The following is a 27,725-nucleotide window of genomic DNA, read 5'->3' as shown; positions in this document are numbered from 1 at the left end:
TGAGAAAGACTGCAGATACACTATCCCTTGTCCAGGGAAATGTAATAGTAACAGTAGCTACATTGTGTAAATTGCATCTTGTACATCCTGTGACGGTTTCTACGTAGGTAAAACTACTCATAGACTTCATGACAGGATATCTGGGCATGTGAGGTGCATTAATAAAAAGGATGAGCATAATGCATTGTATTTGCAAACAAAAAATTGTAACAACTTTAAAAAATTTGTATTCTTCATTATTGACAGAGTTGGCAGTAGGGAAAGAGGGGGTGATATTAACAATAAAGGTGCCGTTTTGGAAACAACTTGGCAACTTAGGCTAGATGGCCTCAAATGCCCCGGTTTGAACGATGGTGTCTCTTTGATGCCGATTTTAAAGTTAAAGGCAAATAAAATTTAAACACAAGGTGTTTTATTTTTGAAATTCATTTATGAAAGTATTTTTTTTTTTGTACTTTTGACAATATCAGGTTTGAGTTTTTGGATTTAACCAAGATATTTATTGATTTGTTATAAATATAGAGTATGTTTTAAGTTTTAATTGTTACTACAGTATAGTATAATTTTTTTGTAAAGTAATTCTTTTAGAACATTATGGTTAATTAACAAATTAATGACATTACTTTTTTGATTGGTTTTTGAGCACATGGTGTTTATATTTAATTGTTTAAGGGTGGATACCAAATAACTCTGAAGAAGCCAGTGATTGTCTGGTGAAAGCATTTAGTTATTTGGTTCTGTGTTTTATTAAAGTAAATTTAGCCCTTGGTGGTCTTTTTTTATTTTGTTTTTTCAAGAAGCTCTCCATTAATGTGGCTCTGCATAAAGCCATACTTGATGCCCAGGCTTTGAATGTACTTGTTAACTCTAGGGCTTTTGTTTCGGGACACTCGGACAACCCTCTCACCGGGACTACTGACATCACACAGATTGAGGAAACTGCTGGATGCGAACAAACAGGAGGTAATAAATCACTTCAGGAACAGCAGTAGCTAGGATTTTATTTTCTGCTGAAAATGTGAACAGGAAAGTTTCATTTTCTACCACTAGGAAGGGGGTTCAGTCAGTGCCATCCTTATTTTTTATGCATCTTCCCTTTGTAATGTTAGCATTTAAATGTTTAAAAATGTATTATACCAGTCAGATTTCATCACATCACTTTGATGATCTGTGGTGGGTCTTGCAAACACTTTACTGGTGAGTAAACATCCCTAACAAGTAACTGTACTTTTCTGTTATCAGGGCAACACGCACTGTTCGCACAGCTGTCAACCCTGAAGCGGTTCTTAAAGCAATTTCTAAGCAGTCATCTGGTGTTTTCAGTATGTTTAGAAAATGCAATTTAGTTAAGAAGTTTGCCAGAAAGTTAGGAACATTTTTAACAATGAATGATGGCTGTATTATTGCTCAGATACTGAAATTTGACTCACCAGACCTCAAAGAATCCAAGACAATGACAGAAAAGGTATATAAATTAAATCATAGTATGCTGCGACAAGAACTGTCATTAAAAAAGTTTTTTAAAGAAGTTTATTAAAGGGCACGGCACAAACAGGTGACAAAGTGCGGTTACGCAGAATTTAGCGACAAAACCTGGTTAAAAGTGGGAATAGGTGTGCTTCTTTATTTCTGCTGGGTGTCTGACAGTTGTAACTGATGAGAATTATTTTAATTGTAACTATCCGCATCTACGACTTTTAATGGGAATTTTGTTGTTTTTTTTTTTTCTAAAAGAAGTGTTTGTTAAAGAATGCTATAGAAAGCCTTGTTTTCAACCGTTGTAATCCAGCTGAGTTCATTCTTAAGAAATGAAAGAGAATAGGTTATATCGGTTTTGTAAAGGGCTTAGCAAAGACTCTAAGCCAAAAAATGTATGAAATGGACGGACTTTCCTTGCTACACAATGCGAGTTGGTAGTCAAACATCCAAACATATAACAGAAAAGTACCATAGATAACGTTATCGTCCAATAAAAACATAACCATGCTTTTAAGTGAAGTTAGCCTTGATAACAAGGATAATTAAGAGCATGGTCTGTTTCAAAACAACCGGCTCAGGGCTAACAGCTGTGTGATCATTGCGTGCACCTGCTAGCGGGTTACAAGTGTTGCCCTGATAACAGAAAAGTACCCAAGTAATTACCCCAAGGCCCCATTTATCAGTCTGTTGACCAGTCAACAAGAAGCGAACACCACATCTACCCTGCAGAACAAAGACCCCCAAATCAGGGAATTGTATAAACTTTACTTTAATTGACTTGCAGTTAGTTGGAGCTGTTTCCAAGTCCGACAGGCAGTCAAGCAATCAGACATTGCCTCACGAAATTAAAAAAAAAAAAATCGGGAATTGAAGGGGCCACTCGGAAATTCATGGCACCCCATTATTTTGCCCTCAAAACCGGTAAATACTGAGGAATTTGGTACGGTTGAAATGTATGCCCAGCACACAGGTTTTAGCTTAGGAACCCTCCCAAGAATCAGTACTGCCACATTGACTATGAAGTACATCGTACAGTTGTGTCCCACGTACCACAATTGTAGATGTTTGAATAGGTCAGCATTGCAGTAGACACTCCCACCTTCCAGCCCCTTTATCTGCTGAACACTTGTCTCCCCCCTTCCTAGAAGCAAGGGGCAGAGGAGTTTTTCTGCAGATAATACTCTTATCTCCACCATCCCTCATCTGCCTCCTATGTTTTTATCTCTTTCTCACTTAAATCCAGACAACTGGGGATGTTTTGTTGTCCTTTGGCATCAGACTGCTCAGACATTGGTCTCTGTGTGTTTTCAGCAAGAGATGATACAAAGACTCTGGAAATTGGACCAGTCACAGACTTCTGCATGTCAGGAAGATCCGAGATTCAATGCTGCAACATTGATCTATAGGTTCTTAGGTTGGTACTAGGCTATCGGCCCTAGGACATATACAAGCCTAGCCATAACAAGTCCCTGCCTATTTCTTCCCACACTATTTACTTCCATGGACCCCTGTCTAACAGGGCGGCTGATGTGATCCCGGGGTGAATTTCCTTTCTCCCATCCAATCATCAAGGTTCCTTTTGAAGAGGACCAAAGAGGTGCTCTGCTTGACATGTATGGGCAGTCTCTTTGGTGGAGTCTCTGGGTCAGGAACCTATCCCTCCAGCATGTTTTGTTTATTGTGATGACAAGGTTTAGATCCCTGGAGCATGTGGCTCTGAGGGATTGGGATTTCTTTAAGTGTAGCATATCCAACAGCTCTGGGTTTGACATGGCCTTGTATGTTAAGCAGAGATCGCCTCGGAGTAGACAATATGCGACAGAGTATAGCTGGAGTTTAAGGTGGTCAGCATAGTGCATCTGCTTTAGGCCTGTGATTCTTTTAGTGAAGTATTTCTGCGGCCTTTCAAGTTGTTGCAGATGTCTTGAGGGGTACATACCAAATGGGGCGTTGTATTCTATAATGGGTCTAATGAGGGATGAGTACAGTGGGACAATGACCTCCTTTTTTCTGGTGGAAAGCCCTTACTGATGAGGTGTGCCACATAGAAGGATTTCCTGACTGTTGTGGCGATGTGGTTATTGAAGGTGAGACCAATGTCCACCTGTGTCCCTAAGTCTCTTATCACACTTTCAGTGTTCTGCCACCTATGTGGTAATTCACGGGTACATGTTTTTTCCCAGAGGGGATAACTATACATTTCTTGGCATTGAGCTTGAGCCCATGGCTCTGGCACCAAGCATCTGTTTCTGTAAGGCCCTTTTTTAGAATATCCACATCATTTGGTGGGGATTCAATAATGGCTCCCAGTTTGCAGTCATCTGCGAACTTTGTTAGCCAGAGTCCCTTAGTGTTGGCCTGTACTTCAGAGAAGTAGATGTCAAACAAGAGCAGTCCCAGGACTGCACCCTGAGGTGCTCCACTTGTCACTTGTCTGGAGCTGGATTTGGAGTCAGCTACTTTTACAGTGTTGGCAACCCATCGAGTGATGTAGGGATTAATGCGCGGCTTAGTAAGTTTATCTATGATTCCAGAGTGGGGGGGGGTGTCAAAGGCCTTGGCGAGGTCCAGATAGGCTATGTGGTCTGCCTTACCCTCGTCCATGGCTCTGGAGACTGATTTGAAGAAGTCAGTCAGGTTCAGGAGACAAGATCAGCCATTCACGAACCCAAACTGGGTGCAGTCCAGTGTTTTAAGGTTGTCAATGTCTTTGTTTAGAAGTTCCATGATAATACGTTCCATGGCCTTTGCAGATCAGGCTCTTCAGACTGATGGGACGGTAGTTCCTGGGATCCAAGGTGGATCCCCCCTTGTTGAGTGGGATAACTGTAGCTGTGCGCCACTCAGTGGGCATGAAGCCTGAGGTGAGGGTATGATTAAACATGACACTTAGGTGAGGTGCCAGTTCATTTTGTAGTTCATGTGGTACACAGTCCCGGGATGTTATCTGGCCCCATGGATGCTGTATTCTTTGCTTTGGAGAGTGCGTTTTTTACCTGTGTGGCCGTTATTACCGGAATTTGGCAATCTTCCGGTATTGAGATGGGCCATTTAGAGGGTGAGAGAGGGGTGAAGTTGGCACTGAATCAGTCTGCCAGGATATTGGCAATATCCTTGGGATCAGTATATTTAATGCCATTCTGTTGTACTCAAACATCTGCAGTTATATTAAGTGTGACACAACTGTTGTATGTTCGAACGATCACTGCTGCAGTAGCTGCTTCCTCCTTGTGTTTTGTTTTTTTATGCCAGATTGTGGACATCTGTTTTTTTTTTGTTTTACCTAGCAGTGTCCTTTCAGGGTTCAGCCTCCCTCTCTTAGTTGACACAAAAGCTGTAAATACTCTGCACCCAAAATTTTTATTACTCAGCTAGGCCTGAGATACCTGATGGTTTGGGCATGTGAAAGGTGCCCTGATGTTTTGTAACCTGGCCAGCTGTTATATTCTGTTCAGGATATAACCCAGTATAGCTTGGCCTACTGCAGCAGTGATCATTTGAACATCTACTGTTAGGGTAAGTTTGCTTACTCAGACTAACTTTTCTCCATTCCATCTTCCTCAGGACAGCATGTCATACATGCTCACTGACATCAGCATCCTTGTTCATTTTGCTTCCATGTTTCTCCTTGTTCCTCTGGACACAACCTGCTCCTCCCTCTCCATGATCCTTACAACTCCCATCATTTATTTATTTTTTATTTATTTATTTATTTACATTTGTTTTTCTGTCTTTGTATTTTTCATGGCTCACTGTTTCAAATGGCTTGTGTTTTTCACACTGCCTGTACCTCATGATTCCCCAATTACTCATGCCTGTTCTTCATGACTCCCATTGGTTTCCTATGACTTGCTGTTCATCAGGGCTCCCTCTTCCTCATGACTTGCTTTTCCTCTGGATCTCCAGGTACTCCTGCTGTACATTTCTCACATTCCCTGCTCCTCAGGATCCTCTGGTGCCTGTTGGTCCTGCTCTTTGGTCCTCCAGCTTTGCTGTTCCTCATGTCTGTCTCTTCCATATGCTGTTGTTCCTCATGACTCCCCTGTTTCTTGTGCTCTATGTTCCTTATTAGACCCACTTTCTCATATTCTCTCCGACTTTTGTCATGGTGTCTGCTCTTCTGTCTCCATGCTTGTCCCCCCAGGTCCATGTTTCTCCTGCTCTCTTTACCTCACACTACTAGTTTGTCATCATGACTTTCTGTCCATCAGTCATCTTGTTCCTCAGAAATCCTTGTTGGTCCATTGTGACACTGTTTTCTTCATAATGTTTGGTCTGCAAGTCTGTCCCTCATTCATTTATTTATTTCATAATTTGTTAACCACGTAGGTGATCTGGTTTACCAATCCTCTATCACGATCCAAGCTCATTGAGCCAATAAATATACATTTTGGTGCAGTTGCGCAATTCAGGAATATCAGGCAGATGTTCTTCGTGTTTCATTGTTGCCTTCATTACATTTGGGTTATCTGCTTGCAGGTAGCCCTCAGTCGGCCTGATTAACAAAGTCTTGGGTCCTGCATCGGTTGCTGTCCCTTCTTCCATGACGTCAGGGGTATAAAACATGCAGCAGATGCCATTACATCAGTCTTTCTTGCCTTGCAGTGCCCGAAGCAGAAGCAGCTCGCAAGTGCCGGTCGGCCGACTCCTGAAATTTTTGTTTTCGAGTTTAAGAACCAAAGTCTTCAACTAAAGCTAAGTACCCCGTTGGGGAAACTTTTTCTTGCTCCTTACTGATGTCAGTAAAAGTTGATAATTGCTTTACTTGTGGAAAGCAAATACCTCATAAAGATTTTCATTTATACTGTATTCCTTGCCTAGGCCATGACCATGACGTACCTTGCTGTTGGTTTTGTGCTTTATTTAATCAGCGCACTATCCGTCATCGGTATATTTTTGCCTCTAAACATTTTGGCTCTCTGTTTAATTATCCAGAAATGTTGTCTGTTAGCCATCTGACTACCGGGATTCCGAAAAAATGCAAAGATAAAGACAGACACAGGCCGCCGAGGTCCAAAACTGCCGACGACGCTTCTCCTAAGCCAGTCGCCAGTTTGCCGGAACTCAGTGAGGCGCTTTCGCAGCCCCCGATACCCGCTACTTCTGATTTGCAGGCCTCTACTGAGACCCATTTGGAGTCCGGTATGCCGCAAGATGCTTCAACTATGGAACCTGCGGATGTCTCTACCTTGGATGGGTCCGGAGCTGCTGTGCAGGCACCGGCTTCTGAGGGTGTATTTAGGCCTATGGACTTGCATATTAAACCGATGTTTCCTTCACTTAGGCCTAAATCTCGAACCATGCCTAAAAAACCGACGCCCAGGCCACATGCTCAGGCCTCTATGCCTAAAAAGTAGATGATAAGAATGGCTGAAGATCTAATAACTCTAATCGGGGTAGCCAACCACCCTCCCCCCTCTAAGAGGCCTAGGACTGAAGTTGTTTATGAATCTTCTGACCAGGATTCTGTTTTTTATGATTCTTCTGATGATCTGGATTTGCCCTTATCTACTTATGAGGATTCTGATGCAGAGGACTCTATTCCCTCTGCTTTCCCTCTAGAGGATTTTTCTTTTGGTGAAACCTTACATACAATAAGGGAGCATTTCCACTGGGAAAACCAGGATTTTTTCTGATTCAAAAAAGAGGCTTAGGGATTTCTTACTCCTGCCTCAGCATAGGCCTTTAGCTATTCCTCCTGTACTAGACATTGTTGATGATGCTTTTTCGGAATCTAGTTTGGCCCCTGATTCCTTGCCTCCTGCTCCCAGAAAACCTGACTGATATTACAGGGTCCCTGAGTCACACAAGTTCCTTTTTAAAAATCCTATTGCGGATCCAGAGACTATTTCACAGGGGACCAAGGGCATTAAGGCTACTACTGCTAACAATCCTACCCCTTCTGATAGAGACTCCAGGGCGCTGGATAGATGGGGTAAGAAGGTTTACACTTCTGCAACCTTGGCCATTAGGGTTGTAAACTGCCAGTTTCATATGTTAAAATATCAGCAACATGTTATTGGACTGCTTAAACAGAAAATTATGTTGATTCCTGACTGTGTGGAAACGAACAGGTTGGAAAACATACTTTGTAATGTGGTTTTGATTCATTAGCGGCCTCTTGCAGGGCTGCTGTTACTGGGTCTATGCTCAGAAGGTATGTTTGGCTTAAGTAGCAGTCTTTGCCTGATCATGCTAAAGCTAAATTGTTGGATGCTCCCTTAAATCAGTACCGCCTGTTTGGCAACAAGGCTGAGGAAGTTTTTAAAAAGATGGAAGATGAAGCTAAATCTATGTAAACTGCTAAAGAGTTCTTACAAGTTCAGCCTTCTAGATTTAGTAGGCACTGGCCCTCTAAGAATTGGTCCTTTCCAGACCCTTCCAGGTCTTCTCAAGCCAAACCCAGATGCAACAGAAACCCCCAGGTTTCAGTCCCAAGGGACACACAGGACTAAGTAGTGGGGAGGCCTCCACTTCCAAATCTGGGAGTATTAAGACTACCCCCCCATGGTAAATTGTCTCAATGACTTTGTTTTAAATTTTCCAAGCACTTATCAACTGACTGCCGCTTTGGGAGGAAAGATTGCTCTTCATGCAAAGAACTGGGAACTCATTACCCAGGACAAATGGGTTTTAAATATAGTGTCCCAGGGATACAGATTTCACTTCCACATGTTGCCAACACCAAGCGGGTGGCCAGACCTACCCCCAAATCAGTGGGCAGAGGCCCAGAAACAAGTACTTTCTCTCTTAAGCATGGGGGCTATTCAGTTGGTACCAGAAGAGGAAAAGGGACAAGGTTTTTGCCCGAGACGTTTCCTGGTACCCAAAAAAGACAATTCATGGCGTCCTATCCTGGACCTGTCTACTCTAAACACCTTTTTGGAGATTCCAACATTCAAGATGCTGACTCTTCACCAGTTGCTTCCTATGCTAGGCAAAGATGCTTGGTTGGCAACACTAGATTTAAAAGAAGCATACTTGCACGTCCCAATCAGAGAATCTTGCAGAAGATAACTACGCATCAAAGCAGGCTACACGCACTATCAGTTTTATGCACTACCCTTTGGCTTATCTACTGCGCCCAGGGTATTCACAAAGTGCCTAGCTCCAGTTATTGCATTCTGCAGGCAAAGAAATATTCAAATATACCCATACCTGGATGATTGTCTAATTAAGGCAGAAAGCCAGGACATACTTTTGAATCATCTGGCCTTTGTACAAAGGGTTCTAACTTGTCTGGGGTACACCATAAATGAAAAGAAATCACACCTGGTACCCTGTCAACAAATTATATTCCTGGGAGCAAGCTTGAATACAACTTCCCAGATGGCTTCCCTCACGCCAGAGAAACAAATTCATTTGACAACGTACTTCAAACAAGTAGCCACAAAATCCCTGCTATCTGCAAGACAAATACTGCAAGCCTTGGGGTTCATGGCCTCCTGCATTCTTCTAATTCCATATGAGGAAACTACAGTGGTATCTAAAAAGCCTATGGTGTCAACATTCTCAGGATCTAGAAGTAGTGATTCCTATAATACCTTGCCTACACCCAAAGTTCCTTTTGGTAAGCAGAGGCCTGCCACCAAAACAAGGGACTACTTTTCACACCACCCCCTGTCCCCCAAACCCGAACAACAGACGCATCAGACTATGCATGGGGGGGCTCAGCTGGCAGGGTAGTGCATACAGGACAAATGGAACCCAAGTCAAATGCACTTGCATATCAATCAAAAAGAAATGTTAGCTGTACAGAATGCTCTGACAACCTTCAAGGACCACATTCTTCCAGGACAATTATTGGTAAAGATGGGCAACACCACTGTTATGTGGTACATAAGCAGGAGGGTACACATTCTTACCCCCTCTGCAGACTAGCCATGGCATTGTGGAATACAGCCTTGAGCTACCAAGTGCACCTACAAGCTCAATTCCTGACAGGAAAATTAAATACACTGGCAGACGGACTAAGCAGAAACCTCATGGACCCACACGAGTGGAAACTGGAACCAAGGATCTTCAACATGTTGACAAGCAAATGGGGGAGCCCAGATATAGACCTGTTTGCCTCTCCCCAGAACTACCAATTGGACAAATTTTGCACAAGGACTCCCCACAAACAAGCCTGGAAAGTGGATGCTCTGTCCTTCAGCTGGAAAAAACTATCAGTCTATGCCTTCCCCCCTCTGCCTCTGCTCTCCAAAGTACTACTAAAAATCAAACAAGACAAACCAAGGATGATTTTGATTTCTCCAGACTGGCCACGCCAACACTGGTACCCCATCCTGCACAGTGTGTCAAGGTTATCCCCATGACACCTGCCTCAGACTCCTTCCCTGTTGTCTCAGCAGGAGAACCAGATTCTGCACCCTCAGCTTCTAACACCGAACCTGGTAGCCTGGCTAATTATCTAATCTCTCCTTTACCATCCCCTCAGTAAACCTGTGATGGATATAATTTTAGAGGCAAGGAGGCTTAGTACTAGAAAATCTTATGCTGAAAAATGGAAAAGATTCTGTGCCTGGAACCAGTCTCAAAGGATGAGCACAGCAGCGCCCACTTTACCTCAGATTTTACATTACTTAACTGAGATGCTTCAGAAGGGCCTGTCTTTTTCCTCCATTAAAATCCACGCCTCAGCCATTTCAGCTCATTATAACACCGAACCTCCCCTCTTCTCTCATCCACTGCTGAAGTAGTTCCTCAGAGGGGCTAAAAATTTGAGACCACCCAGGAGAGCTCCAACCCCAGCCTGGGACCATAACTTTGTTTTGGAGAAACTCTCTCTATCTCCTGTTGAGCCAGCTGCTACTGCAGACTTGAAATTTCTTTCTTGGAAAATGGCTTTCCTTTTAGCAATCACTTCAGCTAGAAGGGTATCTGAATTACATGCCCTTATGGCAGTGGAGCCTTTCATCATCTTTCATGCGGACAGGGTGTCTCTCAGAACCAATCCATCCTTCATGCCCAAGGTGGTATCCATTGTGGTTCTTAATCAGTCCATTCATTTGCCAACCTTCTTTCCCAAGCCACAGAACAAAGGGGAACGGCTACTGCATTCCTTAGAAGTGCACAGACAACTTAGATTCTACTTGGACAGGACTAAACCTCAAAGGAAATCTGAACAACTGCTGGTGGCATTTTCTGCAGGGGCAGAGGGGAAGGCTATTTCAAAGCAAACCATTTCTAAATGGGTAGGCCATTGCATTCATTTCTGCTATAAGCACCCTGGAAAACCTATCCCCCAGGGGATCAGACCTCACTCCACCAGGGCTGCATCTACCTCTACAGCCTTTCTCAGGGGCATCCCTACCAGGGACATCCTAGAAGCTGCTACCTGGAGTTATGTACATACTTTCATCAAACATTATCATTTGCCAATTCTCTCTAAATCCAGAGCTGGCTTTGCCACTGCAGTCTCACAGGGCCTTATAGTTGGTCCTAATGCTATCTAAATTACTCTGGGAATCTACCCAAATGTAATGACTGCAACAGTGAAACATGAAGAACATAGTACAGTTGTGTACACTTACCATAAATGTAGATGTTTGAGTGTATTCACTGTTGCAGTCCTAGTTACCCTCCCTCCAGCCCCCTAATGTCTTTTGGCTATACCTCTACTTTCCTTTACTATGCTTAAAAGCTTTTTGGTGTATTTGTTTTTTTGTTGGTGGTATATCATTGTACTTTTATATTTAATTGCTTCCTATTAGGGGGGCACCTGACATCTGGGGCAAGAAAAACTGATGTAATGGCATCAGCTGCATGTTTTATACCCCTAATGACCTGATGTCATGGAAGAAGGGTCAGCAACCGACGCAGGACCCAAGACTTTGTTAATCAGGCCAACTGAGGGCTACCTGCAAGCAGATAACCCAAATGTAATGACTGCAACAGTGAATACACTCGAACATCTACATTTATGGTAAGTGTACACAATTGTACTTTATATTTAAAGCATGGCAGTTAAGGTCATATAATTGAATTGTCACCATTAATATGAAAGCAGGTGAGAATGGCTTTTTATTTTGTAGGTGATCCTTTAATGCACTTTTAAATGTTCCCAACATTTTTTGATTTTATTTCATTGGTTATTCTGTTCCATATACCTGGCCAACTTTCGAGAAGTTGATTTCTGTTCCTCTTGAATCCCCATATCTTCATTCTGCCTCATAAGTCATCGGCCCCGTGCTTCTTTTCCTCATGGCTTATTGTTACTCATGTTTCAGATGGTTTGTTTCTTTTACTCCTTTTTTCTTGTGATTCCCTGCTTTTTATGTACCACATTCCTTATGATTTTCTTTCTCCTGATGTTCCCTTCTCCTTGTTCTGCCTGTCTCATTGGTCTTCATACTTCTTGTTTGTAACTCCCCATTGCTGATAACCCCCTTTCTTCAATCTATCTCTTCAAACGGTTTCTCTTATTACCACTTCCATATGCTTCCTGCTGTTCCTGAATAGCTGCTTCTCATATTCCTGTTCCTCATTTCTCCACCATTTTGTGATCCTCTTAGTATGTTTTCCTCATGCTCTGCATTCGTCAAACTCCCTTTTCTCATGTTCCTTGTTATTTTTTCTCCCTCTTTTCATTCTCCATGTTCCTCATGATTCCTTGTCCGTCATGCATAGTGTTCCCCTTGTTGTTTGTTCTTCATGCCTTCCTTTTCTTCCTGAACTGTGCTCCTCTTCGTCCCTTTTTTTCTTGCCATCTGTTCCTGATACTTCCTTGTAGCTGTTAACTCCTCTTTCTCATGACTCTCTGTACCTTTTTGCTTCCTGTTCCGGATGACTCTCTTGTTACTCAAGACTCTCTTTTCTTCATTGCTCCTTTTCCTCATTATTCCCTTTTCCCTATGACTTCCTGTCCTTCCTAATCTGTGGTTCTCATGTTTCCTGTTCCTGCTACACCTTGCATCTTCTTCCTTGTAACTATGTTCATGCTTCCCATTTCCCATCCTCCCTCTTTCTTCTGTCTGTTCCTCCAGCTTTCTGTTACTCATAACTCTCTATCCCATTTGAGTACTTTTCCCCCCTTGTCTGTCGTGTTCTCTTGCCCACTATTTCTTGGTGCTTTCTTGTTTCTATATGTGCTTATAATTGCTAAACCAGAGTTTTCCTCCCTCTCTAAATGAGATTTCACTCTCTGTTGTTTGGGATGCTGCCTGCTTGTGCCTCTCTATGTAGAGTTGTTCCTGTACAGATGTTACACAGACACCCGTTTGCACCAGTGTGCCCACTACATAATTCTTGTTATGCAGGAAAGACTGCTGTTCCCAACATTCAAATTGAAAAGATCTGTTATGCAAATCCAAGCTATTACCACAGAGCTTTTGTGTTTTCCCACAAGGTCAGAAACATGCACCACATGAATCTTTAGCAAACAGCAGTATGTGAAGTTGTTCTGTCTAGCCGTTCATTCTTACAGATGGGTTCGGAGGCGATCCTTGGCTCCGAGTCGGCCTACTACAAAGCTCGAGGTCTTCAGACAGTTCGAGGCCAAGTCCCTGTCCCATGATGCACCTTCAGTTACCTCAGATCTAGTTTGCCGCTGCAACAGATTGGAGGCTTCCTAGCACAGCTTGGGCCAGTATAATATAATTTTTCTCAAAAAATTCCTATTTCTTATATCTTATATATTGAGTTATAACTTTAGAACTTTAGATCATTAATAGTTTGTTAAATTAGTTTAATTCTGATAGTTTCTTATACTCCTTTTGGCCTTGTTTTTTTATAGGCCTTTAATATTCTCTTTCCTTCTTTGGTGTGCCTTTATATGGATATTAGGATTGAATAGCTTAGTAGTGTGTTTTATAAGTATATACTTTAGAAATTGTGTGCGTCTATGTGTGCACACATTTATAGTTAGCTCACATTTATCCATATAGAGCCCATTTGTTTTTTAAGGGCTACTTACTGTTTATATATTATAGTATAGTTTATAATTGCAAAAGTGTGTGTGTGTGTGTGTGTGTGTGTGTGTGTGTGTGTGTGTGTGTGTGTGTGTGTGTGTGTGTGCGCGCGTGCGCATGCGTGCATTCTTTTTTGGTAATATAAGGTTGCTTGTGTACAGTTGGATAGTGTCATGACCGACCAAGATCAAGACAAACATGCCACATCTGGGTTTAAAAAATGTCTGAAAAGTGTGGACAAACAATGTCAGTGACTGATAGTCATGTAAATTGTGTCTATCGTTTGGGTGCCTTGCACTTGCACGAGAGTTGCTCCATCTGCCATTCCTTTTCAAGTCGAATGTTACATGAAAGGAAAAGAAAATTGATTGATAGAGGTCTTCTAAAATCTTCTTTTCAAGAAGCTTTGGGTGACCAGGATAAAGCTAGTCAGTCCCCCAAATCTTCCAAGTCCTCTAAGGCTTCTTCATCGGACTCGTCAAAATCTAAGAAACCATCGACGTCGGCTCCACAGCTTTCGGAGCTGAGCATCCTGTCTTTTTGGAGCCAGTCCCCAGTCCTGGAACCGGTCTCCGAAGTATTGAAATGACCTATCCTCCAGTCGGTACCACCCTCCATCCACTCATCTCGGTCCTCGATTAGCCTGTCTGTTTTGGATGTGGATTGTGTGGTGCAGAAGTTGCTACAGGCACCGGCGTTTGCTAAATTTTTATTGTTTCTGACCCAAGTGGTTTCGGAACCAAAAACTTGTTACTCCATCTAGTTCTTTTCCTCCTTCGAGCCATACTGGTCCATTAGAGCCGGAGGAATTGGACCTTATGATTGTAGAGCCTTCGGAGCCAATGCCTGCTCCAGTGCCATCGGTTCTGTTTACTCAGACTTCCTCGGTGCCCATTGAGGAGTCTAGAAGCCGACACTCGCCGGTCGGGTCGGAGGAGGATAGTCAGACTGACCTGTCTGTTCTGACTTTGCCTCTCGGGGACTCTGCTTGGATGAGTTTGGCTGCTACCTCTGGATCAGAACCCACTGTTCCAGTGCCGAGGGAATCAGTTGTTTCTTTAGATCCTTCGGTTCCTTCTCATCGGAGCAGAGGTGTTTTTGATGCCATGAGGAGTGTAATGTCCCCCAGGACATCCACAACTTCAGGACCAACTACCTCCTCTTCAAAAGCATCTGTGTCCACTTCTGCCTCGCAGATCCCTTTGAAGCGTAGAGACCCTGATCCTCAGGAAGCCCCACTGGGTGGCCGCTGCTCTTCCGAGACCTCACCAGTAGTTCCCACTGATGAGGTTCCCAGGAAGAGAATTTGCAAGAGGAAGCATCTAGACTCCCCGCAGGAGTCTCTCGCATCTGATACAGACTTAGATTAATCAGAAGGGTTCCCACGGTCCCCCTCTGAAGATATCTCATTTGCAGATATATTGGAAATCCTTAAGCAGAGGGGAGGCTGGAAGCCCAGCAACCCTACTGATGATGAGTCGGTCCTCCTGAAAGCTTTCAGGTCTCAACCCTCCACCTCTTGGGTGTCTCCGCCCTTCGATGAGCTTATGGAGCTGGTCTCATGAAGGACGTGGGAGTCTCTGGACACCATGGAGCCTGTCCCTAGGAGGCCTAATAAATTTATTTTTGCCCCTCAGGATAAGTCCTTTCTCACTAAGGGAGTGCCTGTTGATGCCATGGTGGTGGCAGCAGCCACCAAAAAGGAGATGTCCGAAATTTCTTCCTCTGTCCGTCCTCCTAACAGAGACTCTAGGATCATGGATAGATACGGGAAGCACATGTATAGTTCAGCAACTTTTGCCATGCGTTCACTGAACTATCTTACACATTTCATAAGACTGCAAAGAGACCTCCTAAAAGAGCTTGGAGATGCTCTTCAGGGTACGGTAGCTGAAGGAGCTTCAGACAAAGTTGCCTCCCAGATTGCTACCCTTAATTCCATAGTGAACTCGTCCATGCATCTCATCTCATATGCAGCTGATGGAATGAGTAGGGCAGCGGATACAGGAATTGCTCTCAGGAGACCCTCCTGGATGCGCTTTATGTTCCTTTGTGGAGCCCTTTAAGTCATCCTTTGTCAACACCCCTTTTCATGGCTCAGCTCTTTTTGGGCCCAAAGTTAAGGAAACTTTGACCAGGTGTGAGCAGGAAGGAAAGACTCTTGTCTGCCGTCGGAGTCCATTTTTCCACCCCTACTAGACCCTAACCCAAGGGTCAAAGGGGAAGAAAGATGTGGTTCAGAAAAGCCCAAGGAGCCTTTCTGGACACACGTGGTGACCCCCCACCAGGGACAAAGGAGGGGGCAATAATGGAAGATGCCACCCTCATGGCAGAGGGGGGTCCACAAAACCAAGGTGACAGAAACCAGTTCTTTGGGAAGCCCTGCCGGTGCTCCTGAAAGGCCTGACTGTCCTACTCTGGAGGCAGTCAGGGGTCGCTTATCTTTGTATCCAGATGCCTGGCTAAAAATAACAAACGATAACTGGGTGCAAAGTATAGTTTCCAGAGGATATTCTATTCCCTTTGCCATCTCCCCTCCATTGACAACAAAAATCGTGGACGTTCCACCCAGCTATAGGGAACAAGCAACAATAGAGGTCCAAACTTTGCTAAGAAGAAGTCATCCAACCAGTCCTAGCAGACCAGACAGGATTTGGAACTTACTCAAGATTCTTTGTAGTTCCAGAAAAGACAGGGGACTGGAGACCTATTTTGTACCTCAGCAGACTAAACAGATCTGTCAAGAAGGAGAAGTTCCAGATGGTCACACTTCAGTTGATACTTCCCTTTTTAAGGAAAGACAATTGGATGTGCTCGATAGATCTCCAGAATACATAGTACCATATAAAAATGGCCAGACCATCCAGGGATCATGTGCGCTTCCAGGTGGGAGCCAATCATTACCAGTTTTGAGCCCTGCCCTTTGGTTTCACTACAGCCCCCAAAGTGTTCATCAAATGTATGGCATTGGTCACGGCTCACCTGAGATGTTTAGGATTCCAGGTGTTTCCGTACTTAGACGATTGACTCCTCACCGCCACCACCAGGTATCAGCTAATACAAGCCAGGGACACCACTCTTACTCTTTGCAATTAACTGGGCATTACCATAAACTCAGAAAAATCTGTCTTGTCGCCATCGCAACATATTGTTTTTATCGGAGCAGAATTGGACACCACCACCACCACTTTAAAACTTCCATCAGAAAGGATATTACTACTTCGTCAGCAAATTCAAAACATCATATCCAGCAACTAAGTTCCAGCATCAGAAGTGCTAAAGTTGTTAGGGACGATGGCAGCTGCAATAATAGCGATTCCGTTGGGTCGTATGCACATGCGGATTCTACAATGGCTGATGTTCATGCAGTGGTCATATCAAGAGCTCCCAATGTCTCATCTCATTATTGTAACAAACACATGCAAAAAGGATCTTCAGTGGTGGTTGACCTCTCAAGTAATGATAGGTCGTCCTTTTATCCTACCCTCACCATCAGCCACTGTGACCACAGACTGTTCCCTGATCGGGTGGGGGGGCATTTTCAGGGAAGAACAGCCCAAGGCACATGGACCAAACAAGAGACACATCTGCATATCAGTGTCCTGGAGATTAGTGGTACTTTTGGCATTGCAGTACTTTCAGGACTCTCTCCCTCTGGGGGCAATTGCGATTCAGGCGAACAACATTTCAGTGGTCTGGTATTTGAACAAACAAGGAGGAACCAGGTCCTGTCCCCTTTGTCGAGAGGCCCTAAGAGTATGGCACTGGGCTACATCCACCCAGAGCTTTCTGATAGCAACACACATCCCAGGGAAATCCAGTGTGATTGCAGACATACTGAGCAGGACAATTTTGTTGCCTCACGAGTGGTCCCTCAAAAAAGATATAGCGGAGAGAATATTCCACAGATGGGGCCAGCCTTACTGCGATCTTTTTGCTTCCCCCATGAACACAAAATGCAGAAGCTACTTTGCCCTGATTCCCCCTCTGGGAGATTCCTCAAGGGACGCACTAATACACGATTTGCCTCCGGGTCTCTTCTTTGCTTTCCTACCAATTCCCCTGATACCCAAAGTACTACAAAAAGCAAAAGCCCTGGTAAGGACCATCATTCTAATAGCCCCTTGTTGGCCTCGTCAGATTTGGTTCCCCTTCCTTCGACTTCATCTGTTGGAAGAGCCTTGGATTCTGCACCCAGTTCCAGACCTTCTGATGCATTTGTCAGGGGCTCTTCATCCCTCCCTTCAGCGCCTAAAATTGACAGCTTGGCTGCTCCAATTCCCAACAGAGCCAGGTTCCATAAACTCTCAAATGAAACACAGCATATTTTTAATATCTTCTCATAAATCCTCTACTAGGAAGTTGTACCTCAGCAAATGGAGGAGGTTTTCTATATGGGCTTCCCCGAATAACATTGATCCCTATCAAGCCTCTATTTCCTCTGTATTAGAATTTTTGACTCTGCTTTTCAACAAAGAAGCACGGGCAGCTACAATTTGGGTACACCTTGCCGCCATCTCTAATTTTCATCTTGGTATTGAAGGATTTAACATAATTGCACACAAGCTATCCAGAACCTTTCTCAAAGAGACCTTCCACCTCAGACCACCAGTTAAATCCCCTTATACCCCATGGAACCTAAATTTTATGCTCTCACGCATTATTCTCCCACCTTTTGAGCCAGCTTCCTCATGTGATTTGAAGTTTTTGTCTTGGAAGACTATCTTTTTAGTAGCCATCACGTCTGCTCGAAGAGTATCTGAACTACAGGCCTTGTCCATAAAACCTCCGTAGTTGGTTTTTCATGCTGACAGAGTTTCACTGTGAACAAATCCTATATTCTTACCTAAAGTTTGTACTGAAGCTAACCTTAACCAAATTATAGATTTACCAGTGTTTTTCCCCAAACACCTCAACAACTTAGAGTATATGCTGCACAAGCTTGATGTTCACAGACAGCTCAGATTTTACCTGGATAGAACCAAAGAATGCAGAAGATCAGAACAACTTTTTGTTTCCTTTTCAAATTCTAGAAAAGGTATGCCAGTGGCAAAAACAACTCTATCCAAATGGTTATCTGATTGCATCACTTTCAGTTACTCAGCTGCCATTTTACCTCTACAACATGAAATTAAGGCTCATTCTACCAGAGCAGTGTCCACATCCTCTGCTTTTTCTGCTAGGCTTCCTATAGACCATATTTGTGCAGCAGCCACTTGGTCAAAACCTCATACCTTTATCACTCATTACAAAGTTGATAGGGCCTCCAGGGACAGGGCCTCCTTTGGTTCTACTGTCCTGAAAAACATACTCACATGAGCCATCTGAGAAAGATGGTGCTTGGAATGCTACCCATTCGTAAGAATGAATGGAGAGATAGAACAACTTCACATAAAGAAGTTATGTACTCACCATAATGTTCCATGCGAGTTGTTCATCTCGCCTTCATTATTACTTCCCACCCTCCTACCCCTTCCAGGGTTTTTCGAGGACCGAGATACTAGTTTTATCATGGTTGCTTTGTCTTTGTTTTTACCTAGTAAAAAGTGATAGAATGGCATATGGTATTATTAGAAGTAGCAAAGAAGATCTGAGGTAACTCAACGTGCATCATGGTATAGGGACTTGGCCTCGAGCGGTCTGAAGACCTCGAGCTTTGTAGTAGGCTGACTCGGAGCAGATGATCGGCTCCGAACCCATCTGTAAGAATAAAGACGAGATGAACAACTCACATGGAACGTTATGGTGAGTACATAACTTTTTTTTTTTTAATTTTTTCAATACCAGGCAGATAAGAATTTTAAATGCTTATGTACAGTTTTGAGAATGCTTTAAAAGGCAGATTTCAAGAGCAGCTATTACTGTGCCTTTATGTAACGGAAAGTTTTCTTCTGCATCACCTGCAGTAGCAACACGCACTGTGAATCTAACCTTAAATACAAAATGCAACATTCTTGCATGTTCGTTATGCTTGCTTAGTGTAAAAAGATCTGCATTCATTATTTAACTGTATTTTCTACATTGTGCAGCAACACCCTCAGCAGAATGACATCCCTTGTTAATGTCCCTACCCTGCTGATGTAACTGGCCTGCAAGGATGATTCTTTGCTGTCACCATTGCATTCCTGCTCTGTATTAATGACCTTCCCTTAGTGCCAGCTGTCTGCAAAGAAATGAGATTGCACTATTACCCCCCCATTTGTTAGTCTAAAAATAAGACTCCTCTAGTAAATTCTTCTGCATACTGTAAGCACAGAATGAACTATAATTTTCTGGTTCGCAGTCTTCAAGGTAGCAACATTAGTTTTGTTTTTGTATGTGGGGAGTTTGGGGAGATAAATTATTTGCATTCTTGACAGCAAGTCTTAGGGAGGAAAGACCCTGCTGGTATCCCAGAAGTAGACATTTAGACTGAAAAATATGCAAGCGACTGTAACAGCACCCGGTTTCATAAAATGAGACGCCATAACCTTTTCCATGATCTGCTTTGGTCTCCTATTCTTAGGCATCTGTTCCTTTCATTGGATATTTTGATTAGTTTTTCTTTCATCTTAATTATAAATTACAATAATGCTTCAATAGGGTTTGCTAAACACACACACACGGGTGCACGCACACACGTATAGAGACACGAAAAACAAAATCCTAATTGTCTACTTGACATGGTCTGTAGGGGGTCATCTGTTTAATATTTGGAGATCACTGCAACTGTTGAACAATGTGTGTAAATATGGGAATGTATACTACAGTATTCCCCCGACTCTGTGGTTCAGTGATGTGGGGAGATGCACTCCCACAATACACTAACTCCAACAACTGGGATTTAGAAGATTCCCCACCCCCCCAAAAAATGCACTTGAAAAATTTGAGACTTGTTTACACTTTTTTGAATCTGTGTATTTTTTGAAGTACTTGGGCACTCATTGTTGGGTCTTGTTCTTCTGGTAGGGAGCCTTTTTGTAGATACATATTTGATTCCCAGAGCCTTGGCTTCCATGCCTTGTACATCTGAGGTGGTTGTTAATAGAATACTGCCCAAGTTATAGCTGGAGATGATCATTTTTATTCAGGGGGCCTTGAAAACAGTTGAAAAAGCAAAGTTGCTTATTTGTTTTATATATATATATATATATATATATATATATATATATATATATATATATATATATATATCAGGGTCATTTCGCCGAAAATTTCTGATATAGGGTCCAAATCGCCGAAGAGAGTACGGACAGTGTATCTGCCCTTTTCCCCACTGTAGTGCGATATCGGAGTGAGAATATTAAAGTGGGGGGCACAGCCCCCCACAATGGGGGTGTGGGGGGCATAGCCCCCCCTACTCAGTAGAGTTTAATATGGTCTAGTGTTGTTTTATAATGAGCAGTCCCTATTAAAAGGGTAAGTAAGTAGTTTATAGCCTGAGTAGGTGGGGAGCTATGTCCCCCGCACCCCCCTACTTTAATATTCTCACTCCGAGATCACCCTACAGTGGGGGAAATGGGCAGATACACTGTCAGTACTGTTTTTGGCGAAATGGATTTTCGGCGATTTGGACCCTCTGTCAGACATTTTCAATGAAATGTCATAGACCCATATGTATATATATGTGTGTATATATATATATATATATATATATGTGCATATATATATATATATATATATATATATATATATATATATATATATATATATATATATATATATATATATATATATATGGGCCACCTTCATTTGCCTGACAGTTCATTTGCTTGACAGAAATTTCAGGCAGCCCAATTGCCTGACGATTAGAAAAAGGCAAATAAAAGGTATATGTCCTTTTCCCCCACAGTAGTGTGATCCTGGAGTTAGAATATATAGTTTGGGGGGTGGGGGGCAAAGCTCTCCACCCACTTTGGTTTTAGTGAACAATAAAAAAACAAACTGGACAATATAAAACCAAAGTAGGTGGGGGGCTTTGCCCCCCACACCCCCTAACTATATATTCTAACTCCAGGATCGCACTACTGTGGGGAAATGGACATATACCTTTTATTTGCCTTTTTCTAACTGTCTGGCAAATGAACTGTCTGGCAAATGAAGGTGATACATATATTTATATCCTTATAAAAATGCTAATATGAAAGAATCCTCTAAAACACAGAAAAAGCAGAATGCATTGAATCTGTGTACATTAATGTATGAGGAATGTTGGCTGTGGAATGAAATTTCATCTATATCATTAGAACTAATATTTAAAAACATCTAGTGTAAAACTTGGGCTAATACTAGAAATTTACAAGCACCCCTGGTAGGTATATAAATGTTTGGAATGCATGAGTAGGAAAGGTGGGGGGAGGAATAGATTTATATATCGGTGCCACATTCTCTTACATGTTATGATACTGATGACCTTATAATGAAACTGGATGGGTATTTTAGATAAAACGTGTGATTAACATTTTAAAGATCTGTAAATTCATACAGGGGTCAGCATATTTTAGCACTGATGATTAAAATGGATGCCTGTACTCATTTTAACACCACCAGATAAACAATAACAAGTACGTTTAGATGCTTAGCCGCATATGCCCTTAAACAGTCAAACTTAAAAGTTCTTGCTCCACTTTGTAAGTGCTCACATGATAAACCAGGTGTAAATTTGTATCTCGCTATCCAGAGTTCAAGGCTAACCTTAAAAGTAGGTAAAAAAGCACTTTGCATGATCTGTAGTGCTAACTAATTCCATGGGCTTGGGAATACATTGATTTGGGAACCTATACCCTCTAGTGAGTGTTGTTTTGTTGGTGATGCAATTAAACATCCTGCTGTGGGTGTTTGTAGAGCCACTGTTTTTTTTTTTATATAATTATGAGGGCAAATAGGATTATTTTTCATAGTTTGAAAAGCAAAACATGGGTCACCTCAGAGCAGCCAGACGTGGAGTTGTACTAATCTGTCGGAATAGTGGCAGGATTTAAGGCCTTTCATTTTCATCCCTACAAATTGTAACTCTTTTCTAGTTAATTTGATTGAATTTGTACATACCAAAGGGGGGTATTATTTTTTATTACTGGTCTGATAAGGGAAGAGTACAGTGTTATGACTGCTCTGGATCTTGAAGATATTCCCTTAGAAATTAACTGGGCCATATAGAAGGATTTTTTGACTATGGTCAAAACATGATGATTGAATGAGAGAGAGAGAGTGAGTTGGTACCAAGGTCTCTGTATCTGTCTAAAGAGGAGTGCCACTTATAACATGTTGTGAGAATGGCTTCTTTAGCATAGGAATGGTCAGGGGAAGCAGAGTGCATGGTGTGATCCCTGTCAACAGCCTCTAACCTTTTCAAATAAGTTTGCTGTGTTCAGGAGACAGGACCTGCTCTTCAGGAAACCAAAATGAGTGAGATGCAGATCAGTTAAGTTGCATAAATGAGTTCTACTAGTACTAGTACTTCTGTAGTACATTCCTTGGCGTTGCATGGAAGGCTATTGAGGCTGATGGGCCAATAATCAAATTAGTGTGCAGATAGAGCACCCTTTTGTAGGGGAGTCTCATTGGCTGTTCTCCAGGCATCCATCTCATGTGGATAACCTGAGGTTGAATACTGAAATTGCAAATTAGATAGTTCATAGTTGACACTGATGAGAATGAAGTCTGGTATGTTATCTGGTCCCATAAAAGTGTTATTTTTAGCCAGAGATTCTAAGACTTGTTCAGGAAAAATAAAATACGGTGTACAAGGACAATTATTCACACCAGCACTGTAATATTGTGTAGTGTTCTAAGAAAGTTCCAGTAAATTAAGGAACAAAAATGCTAAATATTTAATAAACGATTGAATATTACATATATGTGAAAAACTATGAAAAATAATCCTGTTTACCCACAGTATTTTATTTGGGAGTTTTTGGTTCTTCAACTTGTTCAGGAGAAACTTAAATTTTAAGAGATAACAGGGGCAACATTGCGAGTAGGTGGGATACATTTAGTACTAAATTTGTCTGCTAATATGTTGTCTGTATCCTTGGGATCAGATTAGGGATGAGCTTAGTGTATTGTTGGACGTTATAGCAATAACCCACTCCTGGGTGTGGGTAATGCTAGGTTTGTGACATTATTTAAGAAAAGAAACTAATACTTTTCTTAAATAATGGCATATATAATCTGTTTACTGCCCTTCGCAGATGTCTGGCATCGCGGCAGTTCTGATGTTTAACATATGTTAAATGGGTTTAACATAGCGAGACAAAACCCACTAATGGAAAAAGTCCGGCGACGGACCTTTTCCATTAGTATAACTCGGGCCAATCAGCGTGCATGTTTTGGGGGGGGGGTCATGGTATAATATTCCTTAAATTACAGGCATAACTGAAGAAAGATTTGTAGTTTCCTTTGGTATCTGTAGCACCATTAATAATGACCTACATTTGAGTTTCAGACTTTATATCCTTGAAAAAATGCATGCTGACACATCCTGCTATTCTAGAATGTTCCTAAATTTATAGGAACAATATTTAAAATGTGTCCCTATTTTTGGGCCTTTGTCCTCCAATTATTTTAACCTTTGTTCAGAGAGGTATGCCTTGCATACATCTGTATGTGCCTGTGGGATATGGATTCCTTCATCAAATGAGCATTTAGTGAAATCTAGCAGGTTGAGACCAGTAGACTAGTTGGACAACTTGACCATTATTGTTGCATGAAGGGGTAAAGCCTCCTTCTGAGAGTTTGTACAACTTGCACTCTGCTAAACAACTCCAAGTTTGCCATACTTGTATATACGTTATTTTAGTGTAAGCAAGTTATCCATTCAGCACATCAGTCTCAACCATATGGGTTTCATTTAGCTGGTTCTCGGCAAACTGTAGGACTACAGTGATTGTCTGTTTTCTTTTTGGGAATATGAACTGCTGCTCCAGTGAATTTTTATGTGTTTGGTTCGGGAAATGGGAAACGGAATGCTAATCTGATAACATTATGTCTGCTTGGTTTGTTGAAGGAGAGGGGAAATGCTAACCTGATGGATTTGACCCTTTGCTTACCAATAAGGCTATTCTTGAGTGAGTGACCATAGCAGAACATTTCACAGTTTAACTCTGTATTCTTTTTGTTTGTTCAGCAGGTTCCTTTATAACAAATGGTGGAATTGTGAAAATTGATGGCGATGTTATTATCGTTAACAATAATGTATCATTTCCTGAAAGACCTGTGGCTGTCAGGACTCATGAGGATGAGGAAGATGATGATGATAGCATATCTCATTCAAGACCTCAGGAAGATCTTCAGACCCCTGTCCAGGAAGAACACGAAGACCCCAGAGAGGACACGTATGTTTGTGTACCACAGCAAGAATGTGGAAAAGAGTACCGTGTCCCAGTTCAGGAAATGTTTACTCATACATGACTCTGAACTGTGTTTCAGCATGAGTCACATGGGAAGCACAGCTGCTTCCATGAATCTGAACGGTATACAGACAGCTGGATTCTGCACACTGTTAGTGTATCGCACATCCCAGAACATCCCATGTGTATCCGCCATCCCTAGGCACCGTGCCATTCTCTGCATTATTACCAGCACTTAATTTATGTAATTTTTCGCTCAACCCCATAATTTTGTGTGATCTTATTTTCCAGTTATATGGACTTCATAGTATTAGGAAGGAAAGAAGAAAAGTTTGGTTTGTATTTGTGTACAAATTTTCTTAAGTTAGGTACAGAACCTGGTATAAGTCTTCCACTTGGACTGCAAAGCCTGTGACTAGAACTGAGTACCTTTGATTATTGCCAAGATGCTAATCTCTTACTGTTTTGGTTGTGCGTAATGTCAAGTATTCTGGGATAACTGAATCACCTTCCTTTGAAATTTGACCAGTAGAAGAGACTATGATAAAACTACAGACTTTGCTGGTCTAGCATGACATAATCAACACTATATTGCATAAAAACATTGTGAAAGAAGTGCAGAGTTCTGTGGTTCTTAGTGTATGCTGAACCCCTACAGTGTAGAACTCACTGAGGCACATACAAATTCAGAGAAAGACAGAGTCACCCACTTACAGTGTACAGCATAGTAGGAGAACTACAGAGACTACCAGTGATGAAATACGATGAGTATTTTACAGTGTTTTCTAGTGACTGGTTCTAAACCTTCGGCTGCTACAGTTTGCTTCTATTAGTGGCCTGGAATTACCAGATTGTGGTTTGAAATCATTGATGGATATTGCTTAGTGGACAGACTTTCTCAGTGAAACAAACAGTTTGAGGTATGGTGGACTACAGCAGGTAATAGAGGTGACTGGGCAAAGTCTTAAACTCAAGAAAGAAAAATGGTGCTAAATATGAGAGAAAAAGACAGCAACAGAATCAGATGTCTGTGTATGTCTGTAGGTGGCTAGAACTGGGGGGAGAGCCTGTTGAACTGTAGCACTGAATGTTACTGCTAGGGTGTATTAAACAGGATGATTACTTAGTTATCTTAAGGATCTTTGTGGACTCATTAATCCAAATATATCCCTTTGCAAGGTATTCTCAGAACTGCATGTTGCAAGTCTGTAGCTGAACATAAGCTTCAATTTATTTTTGTCAGTGATCGGTGTCATTTAAAAAAAAAAGTGTTAGAAAAATGATAAAATGAAAAATGTAGATATGTACAGACATTTTAATTTATTTAGTAGTATATTACACTAGATATGGTAACTACGTATTGTTGAGCAAGATTGTAGCAGGCTAAAAAAAGTCTGAGCAAATGATATTTTAAAGTAAGGATGTGGCCATTTTAAAATTAAATGCATATGAAAAAACTATGTACGCATTTGTTTCTGCATTCAGGTGAAACATCGAATACAGTACATTGGATTAGCCATTAACTTTCTGCTGTTGTTCTACTGTTTGCACCTTACTTTGGTTAGCTCAGGTAAATTACTGGGAATTTAAATGATAAAATAGTACATGATTACACACACACACATACATTCTGACTGATTATAATACTTATTTGGTTATAATGCTTATTTGGTTTCTAGCAACTTTCATTTTTCTACCATGTACCTACTAAACGTCTACTACAGAATTTTTTCTCTTCCATTAAATTGTCTCTCCTTTCTTTTTTTAATAGAGTAATTTCCTAATATCGATCCACTGTTCTTCCTGTTCCTGCATATTCTTTGCTCACAGCATGTACTTGTCCGTCTTTTTTCTATTGCTGGTCCTACTGCTACCTTCATTGTTTGCAAGCTGAATGCACTTTTCAAACCTAAATGTACAATCGATTATTAAGGTAATGTGTTACTAAAGTGTGCAAACAAAAAAATGTAACCTAGTGAAGTGCCTGAAATTTCTTATCCTGTGTTGTGTATGTGTGCATGCATCCACACATGCCAAATTGCTTCAGACAAATTGCTTAAATGTATATGAACTTGTTTTTGTGTTGTAAATTTATAATGTTTAAAGTGCAGCTGTTGATTTTGGTATTTCTTATGATTTTCAAAGGACTACAGTATGCTTCCTTGAAAAAGTACATCTTTATAAAACTGCACAAGGAAGGGAAGAAAGAAAAAAAGTAATGTGACCAAATCAGATAAAGGTCAAGCTTTCGCTAGTAGTGACCGAAGATCTGCGAAGTGAACTGCGACAAAAGCAAAGGGAAAACTGTAGATTAGTGAGAAGTTATTGTATTGGAAAAATATGTTCCGAACTGTTAATAGGAAAGGCCGTTCAATGACAGTATGTAGTGGCAAGTGGGGGCCACCATGTTGAAAGGGAGGCAGCTTTTATATGTAAAAAGGCAAGTGCTTTCCTTTACAGGTTGATTATAACAGCAAAAACAGGATCCAAGAAGTTTGAAGAGATGAAGAAAATTCTATAGAATTGTAACAAAAATCTTAGGTAATAGATAAAACACACATCCTATAAAAATGATAAGTGCAAAACAAAGCATGTCTGCATGTATATGGGTGGAACGAGGAAGCTCTGCGTGAAATCCACTAGAGACACATTCAAGGTCATGCTGCCTAGTGCTTGGAGCCTGAACAGTAAACTGCACACCCTGGAAGCACTCCTCACCTTGGAAGATGTTGACATCTGTGCAGTCACTGAGATGTGATTCAAAGCCTCAAAGATCACCCTGGCTGTGCAAGGCCACAATGCCTTTCCCACTTTCAGACTTCAAAACGAGCGTGAAAGAACTAAAGGTGGAGGTGTATCCATCTTCATTAAATCTAAATGCACCTAGAGACTGATAAAACTGTATTATTTATTTTTATTTTATTTTTTATTTAAGTTTGATGACCAGGGAAGTCCACTGGGCCAAGAAGAGCCCGTTTTCAGTGGAGCCCCAGGGAGAAAAGCTCCA

The 27,725-nt window shown here is 41.7% G+C and overlaps 1 protein-coding gene across 1 annotated transcript in view; it reads left to right on the top strand.

Annotated features, from left to right (window-relative positions):
• The window catches only part of LOC122808603 (tumor necrosis factor receptor superfamily member 1A-like), a gene marked incomplete in the record, with an annotated part of 609,848 nt that extends 583,155 nt beyond the window's left edge, over nucleotides 1-26,693 (top strand). The window contains 1 exon segment of the mRNA XM_044079560.1: nucleotides 24,499-26,693. Within this exon segment, the coding sequence (XP_043935495.1) occupies nucleotides 24,499-24,779 (281 nt within the window).
• Between the last annotated feature and the right edge of the window lie 1,032 nt (nucleotides 26,694-27,725).

The sequence above is a fragment of the Protopterus annectens genome, chromosome 8.part0 (genome assembly GCF_019279795.1).
Source record: "Protopterus annectens isolate FY-2018-M chromosome 8.part0, PAN1.0, whole genome shotgun sequence".
NCBI classification, from domain to species: Eukaryota; Metazoa; Chordata; order Ceratodontiformes; family Protopteridae; genus Protopterus; species Protopterus annectens.
This window is presented reverse-complemented; position numbering and strand designations above follow the sequence as displayed.